Source organism: Oryzias latipes, chromosome 6 (assembly GCF_053564925.1).
Source record: "Oryzias latipes strain Hd-rR chromosome 6, Olatipes_Hd-rR_3.1".
Classification (NCBI taxonomy): domain Eukaryota; kingdom Metazoa; phylum Chordata; class Actinopteri; order Beloniformes; family Adrianichthyidae; genus Oryzias; species Oryzias latipes.
In genome coordinates, this window is record NC_136242.1 from 4,673,765 (window position 1) to 4,694,180 (window position 20,416).

The window sequence follows — 20,416 nt, forward strand, 5'->3', positions numbered from 1 at the left end:
AGGACACGCGCTGTCCATATGCTGCGCGCGCGCGCTCCACATTCACTCAGATGAGATGAGAGGGGTTTGAAAAAACAAACGAGGGAGACAAAACAACGATACCTGAAGATATGCAGCAGAAAAATGAGAAAGAAGAAAAAAATACACATTTAACATTTTGGCTTAGAAAGGACAGTAGCATAAATAAACAAACCTATAAAGCTACTGATCTAAATATTTGAGTAAAACGTTCTTTTATCAGACTTTTTTAAAATAAAGCTTCTCAAAAACCCACTCCAATGAAAACTGTGTTTTTTGTGTGTTTGTAACATGTTCTTGTGGCATTGTTCTCATAATGGAGGACAAATTTGGAGAAAATCAAGCTCACAATTGCATTTCTGAACTTTTTTTTATTCAAATTGTGAATCAGCAGCAGACCAAAAAAATTGCCATTTGAAAAAGAGAACATTTGTTGCATAGAAAATAGTCTGGGCATCAGAGTGGATGCTCTATTCTGATGCATCCTCTGTCAGACCAACAGATCCATTAATGTCTTTGTTTTCCTCGTCTGAGCTGGAATCTGGATCCAAACTGTACGACTGGATAGATCAAATATTGGTCGCCATTTTTGTTGCGGTAATGTTAGGTGTAAGCTAGTGAGAGAGCATGTAAACAGAGAGCTCTCATCAACGGGAAGGGGGTGGGGTTGCTCCACACCAACAGTCCCCCCTACCCCCCCACAACCAGAGTTAGTGAATTTCTAATGAACTCCTGCTGCTCTGCAGAAACTCAGTCATAGAAAGGGACACAGGTTTATCGATTTTTTCAAAAAATGGCATAATCGCGATAAAAAGACCACCGGGACATTGAAAGCATTTTTGTGTAATAGTTCTCTGTTGTTCACACAAAGCCGTTTCAGCGTTTGTATCCCCTTACATCTGAGGTATTTTAGAAAGAAAGTCTCCTCAAGAGCAGACAGAGCAATGATCAGACTGTCACTGAGATGTTTGGAGACATGAGATGTTTCATGTGTAAATGAATGTGTCTGTTCTCCTCCAAAACCAACTCGTTGTCCTGCAGTCAGACTAGAACGGCTGTCATGAAGACAGACTTTGATTGATTGATTGATTGATTGATCCTCATTAGTCTAAACCAAATACTACTCTTTCTGGGGTCAGCTTTAAACGAATACATGCATCATTACACAACATCATAAAAATCCATACACCAAGAAACTCAATACATGTTACTCCACGTGGATGAAGCCCATCTGCAGTAATGTATACATTCAAAATAAACTCCAAAAAATCAGAGAAACCATCTTATTAAAACAAATGACTCAGTTGGATGTAGACCTGTAATGTAGTTCAACTGAATTATTTCTATGAGGAGCCACCAGCATCAATTTTTGAATTAGAAAGAGAAAAATTAAATGTGTTGCAGTTCCTTAAAACACACTTGCCATGTTGCTTTGTTAGGTGTTTTTTTTATCGTACACTCTGACATTTTATTTAATGATGTTGAATTGAACAGAGTAAATTCACATAGGTGTACACCTAAGGCTCGTTTTGGCCCGTAGACTAACATGGATTATATAAGAGATTATCTCTCCAGTCTACGAGGAGAAAGCACCTGCTCCCTTTCTGGATTCAAACCATCTGCATATAGGAAAATGCACACTTATGCTTTTGTAATCTAAACTTTATTAACATCTATCTACTGTCATACTTTGTTACTTCCCTATAAAGTAAAACTTGCTAGAATTTTCTGCTTCAAAGTTCCTCATAGTTTCTGTGATATTATTCTTGTGCTGAGAAGAAAAGGAGCTGGCATGACTTCATGATTTGAACTGATTGTGATGACTGTTTGCAGCATCTTGTGATTCATGACCCTCTCCAGCTACCATAGAGGAGGTGGTGTACACCCAGGGCGCCACACGCAGACAAATACACACTGTGGGTGGGCTCCGAACAAAACACACACCTGCTCAAGGACAACATGCAAACAGAAAGGAACCCATCTGAGATTTGATCCAGGACCAACAGTGCTAACCACTACACCAGAGCTGACCAGCCTTGGGATCTACCACCCTGCTTTTGTTCCAGCCCTCCCTGTATTTCATGCTGCTGCCCAGCTTGTTCAGTTGTGTTCAAGCACACACCTGATCCAGGTAATCATCGGCGAAGGGTGGTAGATCTCAGGGTTGGGCAGACCTGCTCTAATCCATCCACTGATAAAACGAAGCTCAAAAAGTGCCATGGGCAAACTGACAGTTTTGTTCTTTTTCCTGCTTGCCTCCTAATAAAAAAAGTCAAAGCTGTACACATTTTTAAGCCTCAGACCAGAATGCCCAGTTGTCAACAGGTGTGCCGACTCAGCTAAAAAAGATGGGTTTGTGACTGCATCAGAAAATTCAAATAGCATCAAGTCTTTTTGTTCTCTGCTCCTGCAGCAGCTGTGTCTGGCCTCTTTCTCACACACATAAAAGTTATTGGGAAATAAGGGTTCAATTCCCGGGGGGCACAATGAGCTTCATCCACTGCCTAACAATGTTGCCACAAGGGGCCTGTTGAAGAAACTATATACTTAATTATCATTGTAACTGCTTTTTCTTTTATACTGTGTTTAAATTCCGTGTGAACTATATGCTGAGATTGAAGGAGTCCCCTCTGCGCACAGAAAACTTCCCACGCACCACTCTGAGATTATAGCTCAAGCGCTGTCCTGAGAAAGGAAATGCACAGCAAACGTATGCAGCGCAGTTGTTACTCAAGTTGACAATTGTTTAGCAGTTTCCCAGCCCAAACAGCCCAAACTAAGAATGACAAATGTTCTAACCCCACATAAATTGTGCAGACCTTAGACTTACCCCTCCCTTTTGTATTTAAGGGCTTCCCAAAACTCCATTTAAAGAGGTGGTTGTTGCAGGAGAGTCTCACAGCTGCTTGGCAGGGTTTCTAAATTTTGTCTTTCTTGGCTCTCTTCCAGGGAAATTGTGCTCTGACGCCCGTCTCGTTATTTACCGGCAGTTAACCTTGACAGGATCCAAGTCTGGGTGTCCCTGTGCCAGTCCCCAGCCCGGATAAAACACAGGGTTGTGTCAGGAAGGGCTTCTCTGCCTAAACCACATGTGTGAATCAATGAAAGCTGATTCACTGTGGCGACCCCTGAAGGGAAATGCTGAAAGCTGAACTACAACCCAATTCTGCTGAACACAATGACAAACAAGTAAAAACAACAATCACAACATTTCCAAAATAGCATAAGTCATAATAGTCTGTAAAGGAAAATGGGATTGTGTTCAAATCTGTTAAATGTTTTCACCGGTGAAAATGTTGTTTTTGTCTTTTATTAACATTTTGGCGGAAGGGGATTTTTGAACAATTTTAAAATTTAAATAAATGTTACACCAAAGCCTCAAGAAATTCTTGCATTTCTGTTTGTAAAGCAGTTCTTTGGTGAAAATGGTTTAGTTTTTTTTAAATATGTGACCTCATGGTCAGGTATGTGTCCTGAATGTGCTGTCTGCTTACCATTCTTACCAGTACACCTGTCTATTTATAGATCCACTCCAATGAAAATGGTGTTTTGGGTGATTTTAACATGTTCCTGAGGTATCTTTCTGATGATGGAGGACATATATAAATAAAATTACATTTAAAATTGTGTTTCTAAAGCTCCGCTCCTCTCTATTCCAATGCTTCCACTGTCAGAAAATAGATCTATGAACGTCTTTGTTTTCTTCGCCTGAGCTGGAATCTGGATCTAAACTGTATGGCTGGATACATTTCATAAGGAAGGTGGGACCTTGGACCACCTGTCCCCTACCCCATCCCTGGCGGGGGGAACCAGGCCCTCGGCAATGGCGGCCGTGTCCCTTGGGTGCTGGCATCCTGGGCCCAGCGGCCCTCTCTTCATGCAGGGAGAGGGTTCCATGTGGTCTCCGGTAAGACCAAGAACCGGGGATCACACCACTTCTGAGCTGGGGGTGTCCGTGTCCCTGTGGTGTGGGTTCTGGTCCTTACCCTCGAGGCTGGCCTTCTCCAAAATTGGGATCTAGGCCAACTATTTGAAATGAAATGTTTGACATGTGTTGGTCTGAAGGCATAAGTATGCGTGTGAACATTAGTTGTATTGTGTACATGTTTGTATGTGGACATTTTTGGAGCCAACAGGTGTGTTTATAACATTTGAGTGTGTGTGTGTGGACAGACCCCGCCCCTTCTGAATTTGTCTTGTATCTGAACCTCACCATAAAGAATATAAACATCCAGCAACTTGTTGCTTTATGCTACTTCATGGTTTAACCCCCTTTCTATAATCATCCTTCCTTCTACCCCCCCCTCTCTCTAACACTCCTCTCTCTTCTTTCCTCTTTTTTTCCCGTCCGGTCCAACAAAAGAATGTTACAAATATAATAAATAAATAAATAAAAAAGAGGTTTATTCAAATATACATCTGGTGTTTTAAAAGACTCATAACCCCATGTTGAAACAGTAAAACATGTCTAACACAACAGGCCTTCAGCTCTCATCCGTCTGCTCAGCTGTTGGACAGGACAAGTTAAAAAAAAAACTGTACAGCTGGACAGCTCTGATACTGCTCACTGCTTTTGTTGCATCGCTAATGTTAAATTGGGGGTGTGACTTAGCCGGAAAGATTGTAAAAAAAAGCATAATGGGAAATGAGTAAAGGATCACAACTCCAAGGTGAATTTCTGATGAAGTCCTGCTGCTCTGCAGAAACTATGTCCTAGAAAATGACAGATTTTTAAAATTATGTCTAAAAACAGCATAACAATATTTAAAGACCACTGGGAAAACTTTGAAAATAGATCAACAGATGATGGGAGTGTAACTTTAAAGACTTGTTTTCCCATCACAAAACCTGTGGGGGTGTCAAGACTTCCATCCATCCATTCATCCTCAGAACCTACTGAATCCCTTTTGGGAGCTGAACAGGTCGCCAGCCTGTTGAAGGCCCACACACTCACTTTCACACTCAGGGGCAATTTGAATGGTAAATGGTGTATACTTTACAGTCACAGTCCTATTCATCTATTCACAAACTCATTCACACACTGATGACAGCTCTGCTGCCAAACACCGCCAACCTGTAACCATCAGGAGCAATGCAGGATTCAGTGTCTTGCTCAAGGACACTAAAGCCCATGAGTGCGTGGGGTGCAATCTCCCGTCCTGGGGTCAGCTGTTCTACCCCATTAAGAGATACTAATGAACCTTTAAAGTCTGTTTTTCTGACTGTGGGAGGAAGCCAGAGCACCTGGGGGAAAAGCCACACATGCACAAGGAGAACATGCAAATTTCCCACAGAAAGGTCCCAGCAGGATAAGAACCAGGGTCTTACGGCTGCCCTGTCCCCTTACAGAGCTCCTCTCATGAAGTTTAATTTAGGAGCTCGTTTCTGACACCTTGTGTCAAAACTGTGCATTGCAGAGCAGAAAAGTTGGTGTCACTGGCTGCTGTCATCTTCTACAGTAAATGAGAAGTTATCTTTATTTAACATAGATTTATAGATCAGTGTGCCTTTATGTAAGTTTTGTTATGGATGACTATTTAAAACATTGATTTTTCAATATTGGAACAGTTTCCCATTCTGAGAGGACTTTTACAGCCTTTCAGAACATGGTTCTACTTGGTACTGACAGAGCGCACATAGAAAATGAGTGTATTGGTGAGAATACGGCTACATGTCCCAAGATGAGGGCAGTGTCATCAATGCAGCTCTAAGTCAAACAGCGAGCACTTCGCCCAAAGACAGGTAAAAATAGACTCGATCTGCTGATGAAATTAAGGGAAGAGAAAACCAATTCATGAGGTCAGGCTCAGCATAGACACCAGGATGTAATTCAGTTGTTTCAATGGGCACTTCAAGGAAAGGGCAAACCTTTCCTCCAGCTATGTTTTTCCCCCAAAACCAAATCAACCCTCTTCAATGGGAAAACTCGGGCTGCAGAAAACACCTCAGACTAACTCTGTTTTCAGACAAATCTGGTGAGGAAGTGCAGGCACACAACTCATCCCAACAACTCTTACCATGGTCCTTACTCTGTTAGCACAGGCAGAAAGAAGATGTGTGAAGTTATTGAGATAACACTTTAGGTACAGTTAAGACAGTCCTTCTGGATCCCACTGATTTAAATCGTTTGTCCCAATCTTCTTATTTCAGAACATTCTGAATAGAGTAATATAGAATAGAAAGTTATGGTGCATTAAGAACACTGAGAAAAAAATAATATAATTAGAGCAAAAATAAAAATTCAATTCAATTCAATTCAGTTTTATTTGTATAGCCCAAATTCACAACAACAGTCGTCTCGATGGGTTTTGTATCGGTTATTGAAAAGGTAAAACATAAAATCAAAAGGATCATGAATACATAGAGTTCAATGGGAAAAATACTAAATTAAACTAACAAACTGACTAAGCTATACTGGCATCCCTGCCCTTAGACCCCCCTTTGCGGTAAGGAAAAACTCCTAAAAAACTGGATTCCGGAAAAAATGAAGAAACCTCAGGGGTGTCTACATGAAGGAGGGAATCCTCCCCCAGGACGGACAGGCGATTTACTAGAACTCTTAAAGAATAATTAACTTATCTAACACTACAACTACATATTTAAAGTCCAGCAGACGAGCTTCATCCAGACGGAGTCGGGGGACGGCTGGGGGTGCGAGTCGAGTATTTCATGAATAAATACAACTCATCTGCAAAACAGTGAAAATTAATGCTGTGTTTCCTGATTATGTTTCCTAAGAGTAGCATGTAAATCATAAACAGGATGGGTCCTAAAACTGAGCCCTGTGGGACTCCGTAGCTGACTCGAGTGCAATGAGAGGACTGTCCATTTACACTAGACACTCATAACTGAAAACTGACTCAAAGATGACGTGTCGACTTTGCCCTGCAATATCTTAATAACCATAGAGAAATTTCAAAATAAAAATACAAGTTCAAGAGCCCAAAGTCTGCTGAGTAGCTTAAAAGTTGAATGGTTTCTGTAGTTGAAAGTCTTCTTGAGTTCTATTGTTTTGTAGAGCTGACAGGTTTAGTTGAAAAAGGGGCATTTGAAGATTCTGTAAACCAATTTAATGGGAATTTAAAAAGCGTTATTTAAACAGATTAAGAAGCTGAACAATTTGATAGTTGAATGAGTTGACACACACACATGTGTGTGTCAAATTTGTTCTCCACACTTGACTGGTAGCTGCAGACACAGCCACGGTCAGGAACCGTTTGGTGGTTTAACCCCCCAACCCAGCCCCTTAATGCGGAGTGTCAAGCAGGGAGGCTAAATCGTAGGAACTTAGAGTTAACTTAAGACTCAGTCTCTAAAAAACTGTTGGGGGAACTCAATGACAACTTTGACTTCAAGGCAAAATGCAGTTTCTTTCAAACATGAACACATATGCTGAATAAAATGGGGAAATTAAGATGGCGACAATAAGTCAGAGAACTGAAGAGACAGTAAAACAACATTTATTGTTTGAACTCAAATATTTCAGATAGTTTAGTGACTGCTGTTGCATTATTTTGACGCACTGCTAACATTAATCCCAGAGATTTGATATTTTTGAGATAATACTCTCAAACTCTATTGAAATGAAGGAAATTATAATTCTTTTGAATTAATTTAGTTTGACAAAATAGCATCAGTTTTTGATCATTTTTATAAAATGTTTTTTTTACCAAACAAGTTTAACACAGGACTGCACTTATTGTGTTGTAGTATTTCTTCAGCATATTTATCAGTAAATAAACTGCAGGACCAGATTAACATTATGCAATAACTCCTTGTTGATCTAAATCAAACCAGTTTCATTTGTTTTATTAGCAGCCGAGTTTGGGCTAAATTTATCTAGGATTAAATAATCTTGTTTTTATGTTTGATCTTCACATTTTTACTTCCAGGAAATTATGGACGAGTTTAGCTGAATCCTGGCTACATGGTTGATGCTAGCTTGGTGCAATCATAAAAGTCATTGACTGTATGCGAGTCCTGGACTCAGGTAGTGTGATGTCATCCATAGAAAATGGTTTAGTTCTGGTTCCAACCAAATGAAGTCAATTCAGTCGCCATTTATTCCCAATATGGACGCTTCCATGTAGGAGCTAGATGATGTCATTAGATAGCGATTGATCTTGAACTTGTTGGAAGTCCGCACCTCTACCACTTTAAAGTAGACTCAGGAGAATCTGTCAATCAAATGTCCAGAACGTTCACCATGGGGGCCAGCACGAACCACCTACTTTTATATAGGCATCAGTTTATAACTTGAATAACTTAGAATAAAGAAAAACTAATTTTTTCAAATTAATACTATCAAGAAAACATGTTAAAGAAAGTATCAGAGCAAGAATGGTTATTCTGACCAATAGAATGAATGAATAACAGCTGTTTATCTCTGTAAAGAAGTCTATGGGATTTTGGATTCTTGGTTGGAACGTCCTGTTTGGAATGCCAGTGGGAGGAATCACTCAGTCCAGTTCTCATATAGTCAGTGGTTAAAAAAGAAACTTGAACTTGTCATCAAAAAGACTAAATGATCCACACTTACAAATGTTTGAGGAGAGGGGGGCATATGAACATATATTTAGTCAGTAAGGTTTCACTGTATGTTGAGGCCTGCAGTCTTTATTTTGCAGCACTGAGGAAGGAAAACAGCAGGTGTTAAAGTGCAGTGACAAAACTTCAACTGACCCCATTCAAAGAGGAAAATGGCTTAAACCCCCATTCAAATACAAAGTTCATGATCTGAGTTTGCTCCACAGACGGTCTCGTGGTGTCTTCATCATGTTAGTCCCTCTAGTCCATGAAGCAGCAGTTAAACCTGAAGTGCGGTTGCAGCACAGACAGGAGCGGCTCAGAGGGTGCACCAGCGAGGCAGTACACGTCATCCACGCTGACGCCAAGAGACCGCAGAGTCTTCAGACGTTTGCCACAGTTTTCTCTGCTCCCATGTAGGATCACCAGGGAAATCCAGAGCGGGCTGTCAGACACGCTGAACCTCTGTCGAATCTCGCCCAGTTTGGCCAAAAATCTCTATGAAGGAGGAAAAACGGATCCTGAGGTTTTTCTTTTAGTGTTTCAAACTTGGGAAGAACCAAAGATGAGAGGACCAAGCAGCCACCGTACCTGAGGAGAGTGTCTGCTTCCAGGTTCTGAGGCAGAATCCCGCAGTGAGATCAAATCTTCATCAAGCCACACTCTGAGGTCTTCTCTTTGACAGGAAACGGATGAATCCTTCTTTCTAGCTTCCAGCATTGCTGAAGGAACACCTGAACCAACACAGGTAAACATGAAGACTTCACCTTCTCCTGAACTTCTGTCAAAACCCAAGCAGCACATGAGCTTCAGTTTGTAGGAAAAGAGGTCGGAAAATCTGGTTGCAAATGTCTAAATAAGCATCATGCCAGGGGACCAGTTTAACCCTTTAACACCAGAGATGTCGCCAGCGACATCAAAATAACAGATGCCACATACCGTAACTCTTCAACCGGGAATCAACAGATTCTGCTGCGCAGAAACGACGTCAAACTCTACGTCAGAATCAGCTGATTCATGTCTCTTTTGTAAATACTTCACTCCTGTTGTGTATCAGCACAAGGATGCCTTTTGCCACTTAAAAATCCACAGTAATTACGTTAATTGTGTAAAAACTTAAAGAGTTACAGTAGTCAAAAGAATGCAAACACTGGAGCTAAAGGGTTAAGCTCTTTACCCTGGGCTTTTATTTTGAAGGCCTAGAAGAGTAAACATATGGGCTACTGTGGGTTGATCAATTTACTTTTTCTAGCTACGAGCACCACCAACACAATGAACTATAATTTTGAATCAGGCTTTTTTGAAGAAATAAACTATAATGTTAGGAGGCAAAAAAACTCAAGTCTTTGTTTCAGTTTGAATGTGTGACTCTGACGAGATGGAGATGTTCATGTAGAGCCTTTAGTAGCACACTAAAGGCTCTACATGAACATCTCCCTTTGTTTCAGTCTAAAGCTACATTTTACGTTTAGGTGACCTCTTCCAATGAAAGGTCTACGTAAACGCGTGTGGACGCATTACCGTGTGGCTACGTTTCTATGACCGCTTTCTGGTGCTATGTACAGAACCCATGGCTACTGAATGCCTGTTGCCAGCTAAACCAGGTCAAACTTTGACCAGTCAGGGACTTGGATTCAGTAGAGACACGTGGATTGGACTGGACTGGGCCCAGAAGAGACGGCAGTACCGCTGGAAGGGGCAGTCATCCAGACGCAGGACCTGGAGCAGGTGGTGAAACTCACCTATCTCAGAGCGTAGCTGGTTCATCCGGTGAACCAAGGCACAGCGACGAGCCTGATGACATCTGCGTTTGGTTTTCAATTAAAGACAAACCAAGACCACTCTCCTGACATTATGCTGATCCTTATCCGCCATTGCAGCGGTGCTAGCAATAAACCAGACCGTTTCCATTTTGTGTCCAAATCGTGAGATTTGCACCGCTTCAACATTTCACACCAAGCCTCTTCCAACTGCAGGTGGTGGACATGCACTAGTAAGCAGTAGAAACAGAAGAAGAAAAGAAGCCCCTTCCTGCTTATCCGGTGTGAACGCCATGGACTAAAAGCCCATTTGACGACGTTAGTGGTCATTTGTGAGTGTTCTGTCAGCACAGTGACTAAACAAATACCTGAAGCTACTTTGATGTACTAAAAATGATTTAATCCTTATGGTAAATTGGGATTTTTAAGTGTTAAAATCACCTTTCTGGGATGCCGTCTGCACTTCATCCTTGTTTGTGGACAGAAACAGCTGAACATTATTCTCCAGGAGAGAGTCGACAAAAGTTTCCTCACTGGCAAAACAAAACTTTCCAACTCCAAGACCTGAAGCAGAGGAATAAAGACTGAGACAAATGTAGCAGCACAGCGGCAGACGGAGGCAAGCGGCTGCACACCGTCACCTCAGATTACCATGATGCTTGGTGCTGCTGATGAGGAGAGAACTGAGCTTCTGATGCTGGCTGTCCGTGGTGATTAGGAGGACGTCCAGGAGCAAAGATTCAGCTGGGTTTTTTTCCAGCAGACAATCATTCACTTTTTGAACTGCCTGAGGACAGCAACAGAAAAAGGTGTCATTATTTCATGTACGGTAGATCTGTTTATCAGAGTGTGACTCTCCTGTTTAGGGATCCAAGATCAGCTCTAATTACCGTATTTTCACGACCATAAGGCACACTTAAAAGTCTTACATTTTCTCCAAATGTAGGGGGGGCGTATGAAGGTAAACATGTTCCAAAAGGGACGCACTTGTAGATTTGATGTGAGAACTTACACAGCAAAAAATCTGCATCTGTGTGTGAAAATCTTCTGCTGTAAAGTCTGACAAACAAAATCACAACTGACAAATTCCCATTTGTGTTCATTTAGCGTTACGACCTCCAATCTGTGATCACAACTGCTCAAATGTGCTTCTGCGTGTGCTGGCGCAAACCACAACTACGCTACAACTGTGCTCGGACTGTTGACACATTCCTTGCAAGAAACTTGTGTCAAAACTGATCTGTGTCCGATAATGGAACGGGGGGGGGGGGGGGGGTAGAGGGGGGGTAGAGGAGAGGGGAGTCAACCAGAGTGCAGGACTCAGAGGACTTGGTAAAGTTAGAAAGGTCTTCACAGATTCTGACTTGAAGCCTCAATAACTCTTCTGATAAACGTTCAAATGTGACAGCAAGTATTTCAGTCGTTTTGTTTTGTGAACTACTAATTTTTTTCTTCTTCCTGCATTTGAATGAGAAATGATCTCTTCGTGCTTTAAATGCAGACATGCAGCGTCTGCAGGAAAATCATCTTTGCTGTAGCAGGACAACAGAGTCATGATGAGTCAGTACAGAACATTTAGTGACAATAGCATCACTGTGCTCAGGGCTATTGAGCACCTTTACATAAATCACATCACAACATTTGAAAAAATATTAGAATAGATCATCTTGATTAATCCCCGTTATCAGACAGGGTTAAGCCGGGTTCTGACCTGCAGCAGCGGAAAAGCCAGGCTGAGTTTCCAGACTCCAGCATCATCATCCTCCAGTCCTGATTCAAAGAGAGCGCGGGAGGTCACCGCGACAACCACCGCATTACCAGCATCCTCCTGCTGTCAGAGGACACACCCACCATGGTCACGTCCCTTTGGAGGACGCTGACCATAAAAACAATCATGGTGGTCATGTTCCAGTGTGAGGAGGAGGGTTTGTAACCCCCTGCCCTTCATCTTTACCCGTAACAGTAACAGTCTTTTCCGTACAGCAGACTGCAGGTCCAGTGTTTGTTCATCACTACTTACATGTTAAAGCTTCAGTTCACGAGAGAGAGAGAGAGAGAGAGAGAGCGAGGTGCACCAGAGCTAAATCATGTCTCACTGCTGCTTTGCTTGCTTGGAGTCACAGATGTGGAAGTTTATGTTTTAAACGAAGTCTTACCTGCTTCACATCCGTGTTCAGGACCACGGAGACCATGCTGTTCCTTTAGTGTACAGAACGGAGTCTGTTAGACCAGAAAAGCGGCACAAATCCAACCAGTGCCTGAAAAAAACGTTTTAGTGGGGCTTTTCTACCTCACAGAGCAATTCCCTTGTTGTTTCCTGATCCCCGACACTTCTCTTCAGACCCAGCGACGTCACTTCCGTTCCTTGCGGCAGCTGCACGCGCACGCCCAGCGGCCCCGCCCACATCAGTGAGCGTTGTGTCAGGTAGAGGAACTCTCAGGACTGGGTTCGCCGTCGGGTTAGATGGTAGAAACATCCCCAGAGAGGTTCGGTTCGGGTGTAGAGAGGTTGGGTTCCGGCCTCAAAGCCATTTCCGGGGTTTGAACCTCTGACAGCAGCAGCAGAAGAAGAAAAGGCTCCTTCCTCTGTAAGGTGAGAATGGTCTTCCTCTCCGCTGCATCGTTGGTGTTGGTGTGTTTGGGTCCAGTCAGGAGCTCCGGTTCCTTCGAGTCCCTGAAGGAGCCACAGGTAGGAGGTTTTCGGGTGAAGCGGCAACTGTGATTACATACTGCGTGCACGCGCACAATTAAAGTATTGAAGTGTAATCCACCTTTTGTTTCAACTCCTTTATTGTTACGTTGACGGTTTGTTTTAGCAAACTACCTTCTGTGTACCGAAGACACAGAATGTTGAACTATTTACGAGACTTTAGTTCTTTGAAAGCTGAAAACTTTCAAACTTTCAGATGTTGACATTCAGTGATAACCACGGAAACGATTTTATAATCGATCAAAAGATGATCAGAGGGGGACTTGAGTCAAACACAACATTATTATAAATTCATCCCTCTCGGTTATTATGAATAGGAAATTAAACACTGAAAATGTCCTTAAAACCAGATGCAATTTTCTACTTTAAGTCTAAAAGCAGAAAATGAGACTTGTTCCTTTATTCCTTAACTGGCCTGCCTCCTGTGGTCTTTGGTGGAATTCAATTCAATTCAATTTTATCTGTCGTCTCATTGTGTACCGGTAATTATAAAAGTAAACATAGAATCACAAGGATCATAAATACATAAAATTCATAGGAGAATTCTAAAATGAACTAACTAAACAGACTAAACTAAGCTGGGCATCCCTGCCCTTAGACCCTCTTCGCCATAAGCGGGCCAATCCAATACTTTCATGTGCCATCCCAAGTCTGTCAGGAAGGGCATCCAATGTAAGGTGTAGGGCTGAAAGCAGGAGGAAAGGATGGCATCATGTGAGGAGCGATTCAGGAAGAAATGAAGCCTCTGATGAGGCAGGATATGCAGCAGGTGATGAAGAAATGATGGAGATGTTTAGTGTTCAGGACAGATGGTGTGGACTTTGCTAAAAGACCAGAAATGAAAACGTAGACGGGGGGATGCAGCACACAGTGAAGCTGAACACAAAGGAGGAAGAGGCGGATCTGCACAGGTGAGAGAGGAACGGAGATGGAAGGAGCAGGTTAGCTGGATCAAGAACAGAGATGGAAATGTGTTGACGGCCTCTACAAATGTGATGGAAAGATGAAAGGAGAACTTTGAGGAGCTGATGAAGGAGGAACGTGTCAGAGAGCACAGAGGAGAAGAGGAGGATGCTGAGGAGCAAGAAGCAGCAAGTGAAGAAGAGGATGACGAGTGGAGAGACAGTTGGTCCTGAAAACATACCTGTGGAGGTCTGGAAGAGGTTAGGGGAGATGGCAGAAGAGATTCTGACAGGACTGTTGAACAAGATCTTGGAGAGTGAGGATGATGAGGAATGATTAGCTTTCATTTTTAGAAAGAAGGAGACGTTCAGAGAAACTACAGAGGAATAAAACTGAATTAAGTTTCTGAAAAAGTCAAGGAGGTTGAGGTTAGAGGTGAACATTTGTGGAGAGTTTGGTTTCATGCAGAGAAGCACAGATGCTTTCTTTGCTTTGAGGATGTTTCTGGAGAAGAACAGGGAAGATCAGAAGGAGCAGCATCGTGTCTTTGTAGATCCAGAGAAAGTCTATGACAGGATGATCCAGAGACAGCAGCTGTGGTTTGCAGTGACAGTGAAGAAGGTTGGAGTTGTTCAGGACATGGATGAGAGCTGGAAGACACAGGTGAGATGTTCTGGAGGTGAAGCAGAGGAGTTGAAGGTGGAGGTGGGACTACACCAAGGATCAGCTTTGAGCCAGGAATGAGAGGATCATCTTGGATGTTTTGGAGATAAATGCAGGGAAACAGATGGAGATGGTTTAGACTCATGAAGATGGGGAACAGTGATGATGATAGTAAAAGGATGCTGAGCTACAGGAAAGATGACTAGAGGAAGATCAAAGAGGAGGATCATGGATGTAGAACAGGAGGACATGAGGGTGGTTGGAATGAAGGAGGAGGATGTAGAGGAGAGGATGGAAGCGGATTTTCTTTGGCGTTCGCTAAAGTGAGTGGAAGCTGAAGTTTTTCATCTTCCATTTTCATGTAGGACCTATTCAAACAAATTCTGTATTGGATCAATAAATTGTTTCCATCAGCAGTTCACTTTTGAACTTTTCTGCATTGCATATCTGCTTGAAATGTTGAATTGCGTAGCATCTGATTTACCAGTGAAAGCCTGTAAAGTTTGACGGTCTCTTTTTTTCAAATGCTTGGTAAGAAGCATCAATGTTTGTTCTGTGTTTGTCTGAGAGGAAAATACAAGTTTTTTTTTTTTTTTTTTTTTTTTTTTAACTTGTCCTGTCCAACAGCTAGGCAAACAGATGAGAGCTGAGGGCCTCTTGTGTTGGACATATTTTATTTTAACAAGAGGGGTTATTCATCTTCAGACAAACCAAAGGTATGTCTGAATAAACCCCTTTTGTAATTGAGGCCAAAATTTATTAATTTCAATCATGTTTGAAAATCTTTGGTGTTGGACCGGACGGAAAAGGAAAGAGGGGAAGAAGAGAGAGGGACGTTAGAGAGAGGGGGGGGTAGGAGGGTGATAATAGGAGGGGAAGGGGGGTAAGACCATGAAGCAGCATAGAGCAGACAGGTTTACTGGTTGTTTATCGTTACGGTACGGTTCAAATGTAGTACAAAAAGGGCGGGGCCTGTTCACACACACTCAAATATTATCAACACACCTGCTAGCCGCAAAAATGTCCACATGTCAACATGCACACAAAACAGATAGTGTTCACGAACGCATACCTATGCCTTTAAACCAACTAGTGTGAAATCTTTCATTCATTCAATCATGCAAACTATTAGTGCAAAGGTGAGCTAACACCTGTGCTCAGGTGAGTGTTTATGTTCTTCTAAAATGGATGGTGGAATGTGAAAAGAAGGAGGAGGAGCGCCCAGCCACCCCCACACCCATACCCCCGCCGCAGCAGCAGCGGCAGCCGGAATTCCCCCAACGCCACACGGGAACAGGCAGGGAACAACCGCCCCCCGGGCGACCAAGACCGCCACCCAGGCCAGGGCCAGCCGGACCGCCGCGAGGCCCCCAGAGCCAGAGAGCAGGGAGGCGCAGAGGGAAAGAGAGCGCCGCCCCAGCCCAGCCAGGAAAGCAGCCCCCCGCCGCGCCGGAAGAGCCCAACGCAGGGCCCCACCGGAGAGGGACGCCCACAGCCCCAGACGAGCACCCCACCACAACCCAGGAGTTCCGGGCATCCCCCCGCCCCGACCCCAGGTACGAGCCAGGACCCCCCAAGGGAGACCCGCTCCGCACTCCAGGCAGCCACCCAACCGGCCCACGGTTGGTCCAGGCAGGAGCAAGGCAGGGGCCCGCCGCCCCCGCCCAGGAGGGGGGAACCCCGGGGAAAAAAGGGCGGCCCACAAGGGATGTTATAAATATGGCCCGACCAGGCTCGGCCATGTTGGAAGTTTGGCGGGGCCCAGCGCCCAGGGGCAAGGACCAGGACCCACCCCCCAGGGACACGAACACCCCCGGCTCAGGTGTAATATGAACCCCCCCACCGTGCGGAGAGAGCACCGCCGGGCCCAGGGAGCCGGCACCCAAGGGACACGGCCGCCATCGCCAAGGGGCCCGCACCCCCCACCAGGGAAGGGGTAGGGGACAGATGGACCCAGGTCCCACCTTCCTTGTAAAATGTGTGTGCGTGTATGGGTGTTTGAGAGGGTGTTTGTGTGCATGTGTGTGTGTTTATGTTTGAATGTATATATTGAAGGGGGAGGGGTGTGTGTACTAAGGGGGGTGCAGTTAAAATTGGCGAGTAGGGCACTAAGGGGACATCTCCTGATTACTCACAGTGATGTCCCCTCACCCTCCACACCAAGGGGCCCTAAATGTCTAAGGTGCGGTTAAAATTGGCGGGTAGGGTGCCAGGAGGACATCTGCTGCTTGCTTGCAGTGATGTCCAAGCACCCCCCCTACCAAGGACCCTACATGTCTAAGGTGCAAATAAAACCGAAAGAGGGGGGGCCCACTCCATACGGCAACCATAGGAGGGGGGCCACTCCCAAGTAGCCCCCCCCCAAGGCGCATCGCAGGCTAGACCCCCCACCCCCTCACCCTAATATGAGGTTATATAAGGAAGGGGGTAAGTTGGGGACAGCTGGTAGACTGTCCCCCGGTGGTCAAACAGCCGTCCCCGAGCCCACCCCCAGCAAAGGGGCCAGGGCCACCCAGCCCAGGGGCCCACCCCCGGAGGCGCCGACACCCCAGGCCCGGCACCACCCACCCCACACAGAGAGAGAGGAGCCAGAAAGCGTCGCCCCCCCCCCCGGAGCAAGCCCAGGCCCCCACCCCCAGACGCCGGCCCTAGAAGAGCTCTGGTCAGGCCTCGACGGGACCGAGGAGGCCAACCGGCCGAGGCAACCACTGATTGCCTCAGCGGAGACCCCGACCCGCTAGCCCCCCCGACCCGTACTAATAATGGGCCCCCCCTCCCCCCCAGAACGCCCCCCCACAGGACAGGGCCGACAAGCCCCCCACCCCACCCCACCCCAGACCCCGCAGCCGAAGCGGGTGACACCCAGAGCGACCGGGGGCCCCGAGAGGGTTGTCCCGTCCCGTCCCAGAGCCAGGGAAGGGCCGATCCCAGCCCCAGGTGCAGATGGGCAGCCCATCCGGCGCCGCTGGGCCCCCCCCACCCGAGCAGGGCCCCCCGCCAACCCCCCCCAGCACAGGCAAAGGGACCACCCCCCCAAGCCAGACCACCACCCCACCCCCCCACCACGCACCCCCACACCCAAGCCCAGAGGACCACGCAGCGCCCCAGCCCGCCCCACCCAGGCACCGGACCCGACCCCCCGACCAACGTAGCCCCCCACCGCCCCCGCCAGGCACCGGAAGCCCCGACCCCCACCCCAGACCACGGCAGAAGGGCAAGGAGCAGCGACGACCAAGCCCCCCACCCCCTAAGTCATGGAGTCAACCACAGGAGACCAGAGAGACTGAATTCTTTCAAAGTTACTTGAGCTTTGGGCTGACATTTTTTCCAAGCTGATATGATCAAACAGCAGATTTCTGTGTTGACTTATGTTTATATTTTTCTTGTTTTTCCAATTTATTAAAATAGTTTTTTTGGCAATACAAAGAGTTATGAAAATGATAGATGCTAATCCTTCTTCTATATCGATGGCACTCATGTCACCAAGCACACAAAGTGACGGTGAGGCAGTGATTGAAACCTTAAGCCAGACTGATAAATCGGCACATACCTGCTGCCAGAGAGCCTGGACAGGAGTGCAGAACCACAGTGCGTGCATGTAGCTGTCGGGTAGATTATTATCACAGTGCTCGCAAATGTCTGAGTTACTGAGACCCATCTTGAACATCCTCTGTCCAGTGTAGTAAATTCTGTGAAGAGTTTTGAGATGGATTAGCTGCAGATTTGGACTTTTTGTCAGTTTAAAGGTGTTTAGACAAAGTTCTGACCAGAAGCTTTCATCTGTGCTGATGCTCAAATCTGCATCCCATTTTTTTGTTGGAAGGGCAATATTGTTATCTAAATTACATAAAAGTTTGTATATTTTGGAGAGAGTTCTATTCATTGAAAAATTAATCAGAGTGGTAACTACATCTGGTAGCTTTAAATCGTCGTCTTTAATTTTATACTTTTTAGTAATACTTGATTTAAGTTGCTGATATTCCAAGAAGTTATTTATTCCATGTTTGTCTTGAAGTTCCTGGGGGGTTATGAATCTTCTATCAATAATTACGTGCTCTAGTTGTTTTATGCCCCCTGCTTGCCAAGCTGGGAAGTGAATCATTTTTTTGTTAATAAGGATGTCCGGGTTGTTCCAGATGGGTGTCATTTTGCACGGTTGAATTGATGATTTTGATATTTTGAGAAATTCCCACCAGGCTGTTAAGGTGGCATTTATATTAATGCTTTTGAAACAATCCTGTTTTTTAACTGTTTGGCTAATAAATGGTAGCTGTGACAGGTTGATCTTTCCACATAACGCCTGTTCCTGGTCTAACCATGAGTTGGTTTCTGGATTATTTTTTAACCATTTTAAGATGTATTGTAATCTATTTGCAAGAAAGTATTTGTGGAAGTTAGGTAATTCTAATCCTCCACAGTTTTTTGCAGATTTTAAAGTTTTTAGACTAATTCTTGCAGGTTTGTTGTTCCATAGAAAGCTTGATATGGATGAGTCTAATGTTTTGAACCATTTTAATGGCGGTTGTGTGGAAATCATTGAGAAGAGATAATTAACCTTGGGTAAGATTTTCATTTTAACCGTGGCTACCTTGCCCATAAGGGACAAAGGCAGGTTGGTCCAGCGTGTTAGATCGTCCTGTATGCTTTTCAGTAATGGGGTGTGGTTTAGCTGCACCAGTTCTGATAGTTTGGGGGAAAAGTAGATACCCAGATATTTGATATTTCCTGTTTTAACTGGAATTGTGAGTCTTTGTTCCATATTCCTGTTGAGTGGTAATAAAACAGACTTATTCCAATTAATGGAATAGTCTGATATGGAGGAGAATTCATTTATGATCATTGCTGTTTCATTTACAGAATGTAAATTCCTTAAAAACAGTAATATGTCATCCGCATAAAGACTAATTTTATGATGGCTGTGTTTGGTTTTTATTCCTATAATGCTCTCATTCTGTCTTATTGCTGCAGCTAAAGGCTCAATGAATATAGCAAAAAGAGAAGGAGAGAGTGGGCAGCCCTGTCTGGTTCCTCTTCCAAGAAAAAACCTGTTTGAAGTCTGTTTATTAGTTCTAACTGATGCATTGGGGTTGTGATATAATATTTTGATCCAATTGATGAATGCTTCTCCAAAACCAAACTTCTGGAGGGCAGCAATAAGGAACTTCCAATTAACTCTGTCAAAGGCTTTTTCAGCATCCAGCGATAGTACCGTCATTTCCTGGTTTTTAATGGTGGCAAAGTCTATTATATTAACTAGTCTACGGACATTATCATCAGAGTGTCTGCCTTTGATGAATCCAGTCTGGTCGAAGTGAATTATGTGAGGAGTGATTTTTTTCTATTCTCTGTGCTAGTGCTTTGCAGATAATTTTTACATCTGCATTGATTAGAGAAATAGGGCGATAGCTTGAAGGACTAGTGGGATCTTTGTCTGGTTTTAGAAGAAGAATTATGTTGGCTGAGTTCATGTTAGGTGGCATTGATTGGCTCTCATTAATAGATGTGACAGTTTTATAAAATGTTGGTGCCAGTTGTTCCCAGAATTCTTTATAAAACTCAGCAGGAAAGCCGTCAGGCCCTGGTGCTTTACCATTGGGCATAAGTAACAGAGCTTCATTAAGTTCAGACGGCGAGAGCGGAGAATCTAAGTTTGTGATTTGATCCTCATTTAGCCTGGGTAGGTTTACATTATTAAGAAATGAGTCAATACTTTGCTCTGACGGATTGATCTGCGGTGTGTACAGGTTTTTATAAAAGTTTTCAAATGCGTTATTAATTTTGACCGGGTCATGGGTGACATTTCCTGTTTGGTCCATAATAGAGGTGATTGATGATT

The 20,416-nt window shown here is 44.3% G+C and overlaps 2 protein-coding genes across 9 annotated transcripts in view; one reads left to right on the top strand and one right to left on the bottom strand.

Annotated features, from left to right (window-relative positions):
• Positions 1-7,462: 7,462 nt before the first annotated feature.
• Positions 7,463-12,780, bottom strand: LOC101160882 (cytosolic 5'-nucleotidase 1B). Of its 6 annotated transcripts, none has more exons than XM_004086220.5 (7): positions 12,595-12,780; positions 12,461-12,503; positions 12,016-12,135; positions 10,956-11,091; positions 10,746-10,868; positions 9,136-9,278; positions 7,463-9,042 (listed from the first exon to the last, which is right to left on the bottom strand). In XM_004086220.5, the coding sequence occupies exons 2-7, from the start codon at positions 12,494-12,496 to the stop codon at positions 8,806-8,808; spliced, it is 795 nt and encodes a 264-aa protein (XP_004086268.1). In that variant the 5' UTR covers positions 12,497-12,503; positions 12,595-12,780; the 3' UTR covers positions 7,463-8,805. The 6 variants fall into 6 exon arrangements, with proteins under 6 accessions (XP_004086268.1, XP_078804411.1, XP_078804412.1 ...); XM_078948285.1 differs by having other exon boundaries at positions 12,016-12,132; positions 12,595-12,729; XM_078948286.1 differs by lacking the exon at positions 12,016-12,135 and having other exon boundaries at positions 12,595-12,729.
• LOC101172882 (GRAM domain-containing protein 4) overlaps positions 12,755-20,416 on the top strand; it is a 42,398-nt gene continuing 34,736 nt past the window's right edge. For all 3 annotated transcript variants that reach the window (XM_004086264.5, XM_020701572.3, XM_078948278.1), the window contains exon 1: positions 12,755-12,897. The gene's annotated coding sequence lies outside the window, so the exon portion shown is untranslated. The remainder of the gene's footprint in view (positions 12,898-20,416) is intronic.

What these genes read in the sequence shown, in the direction of transcription:
- LOC101160882 (XM_004086220.5), bottom strand. Translation starts at nt 12,496, where the DNA reads ATGGTCTCCGTGGTCCTGAACACGGATGTGAAGCAG. An exon ending in TGGCTTTTCCGCTGCTGCAG is followed by an intron (nt 11,092 to 12,015) that starts GTCAGAACCCGG and finishes TGCTGTCCTCAG; the next exon opens with GCAGTTCAAAAAGTGAATGA. An exon ending in GAAGCAGACACTCTCCTCAG is followed by an intron (nt 9,043 to 9,135) that starts GTACGGTGGCTG and finishes CCTCCTTCATAG; the next exon opens with AGATTTTTGGCCAAACTGGG.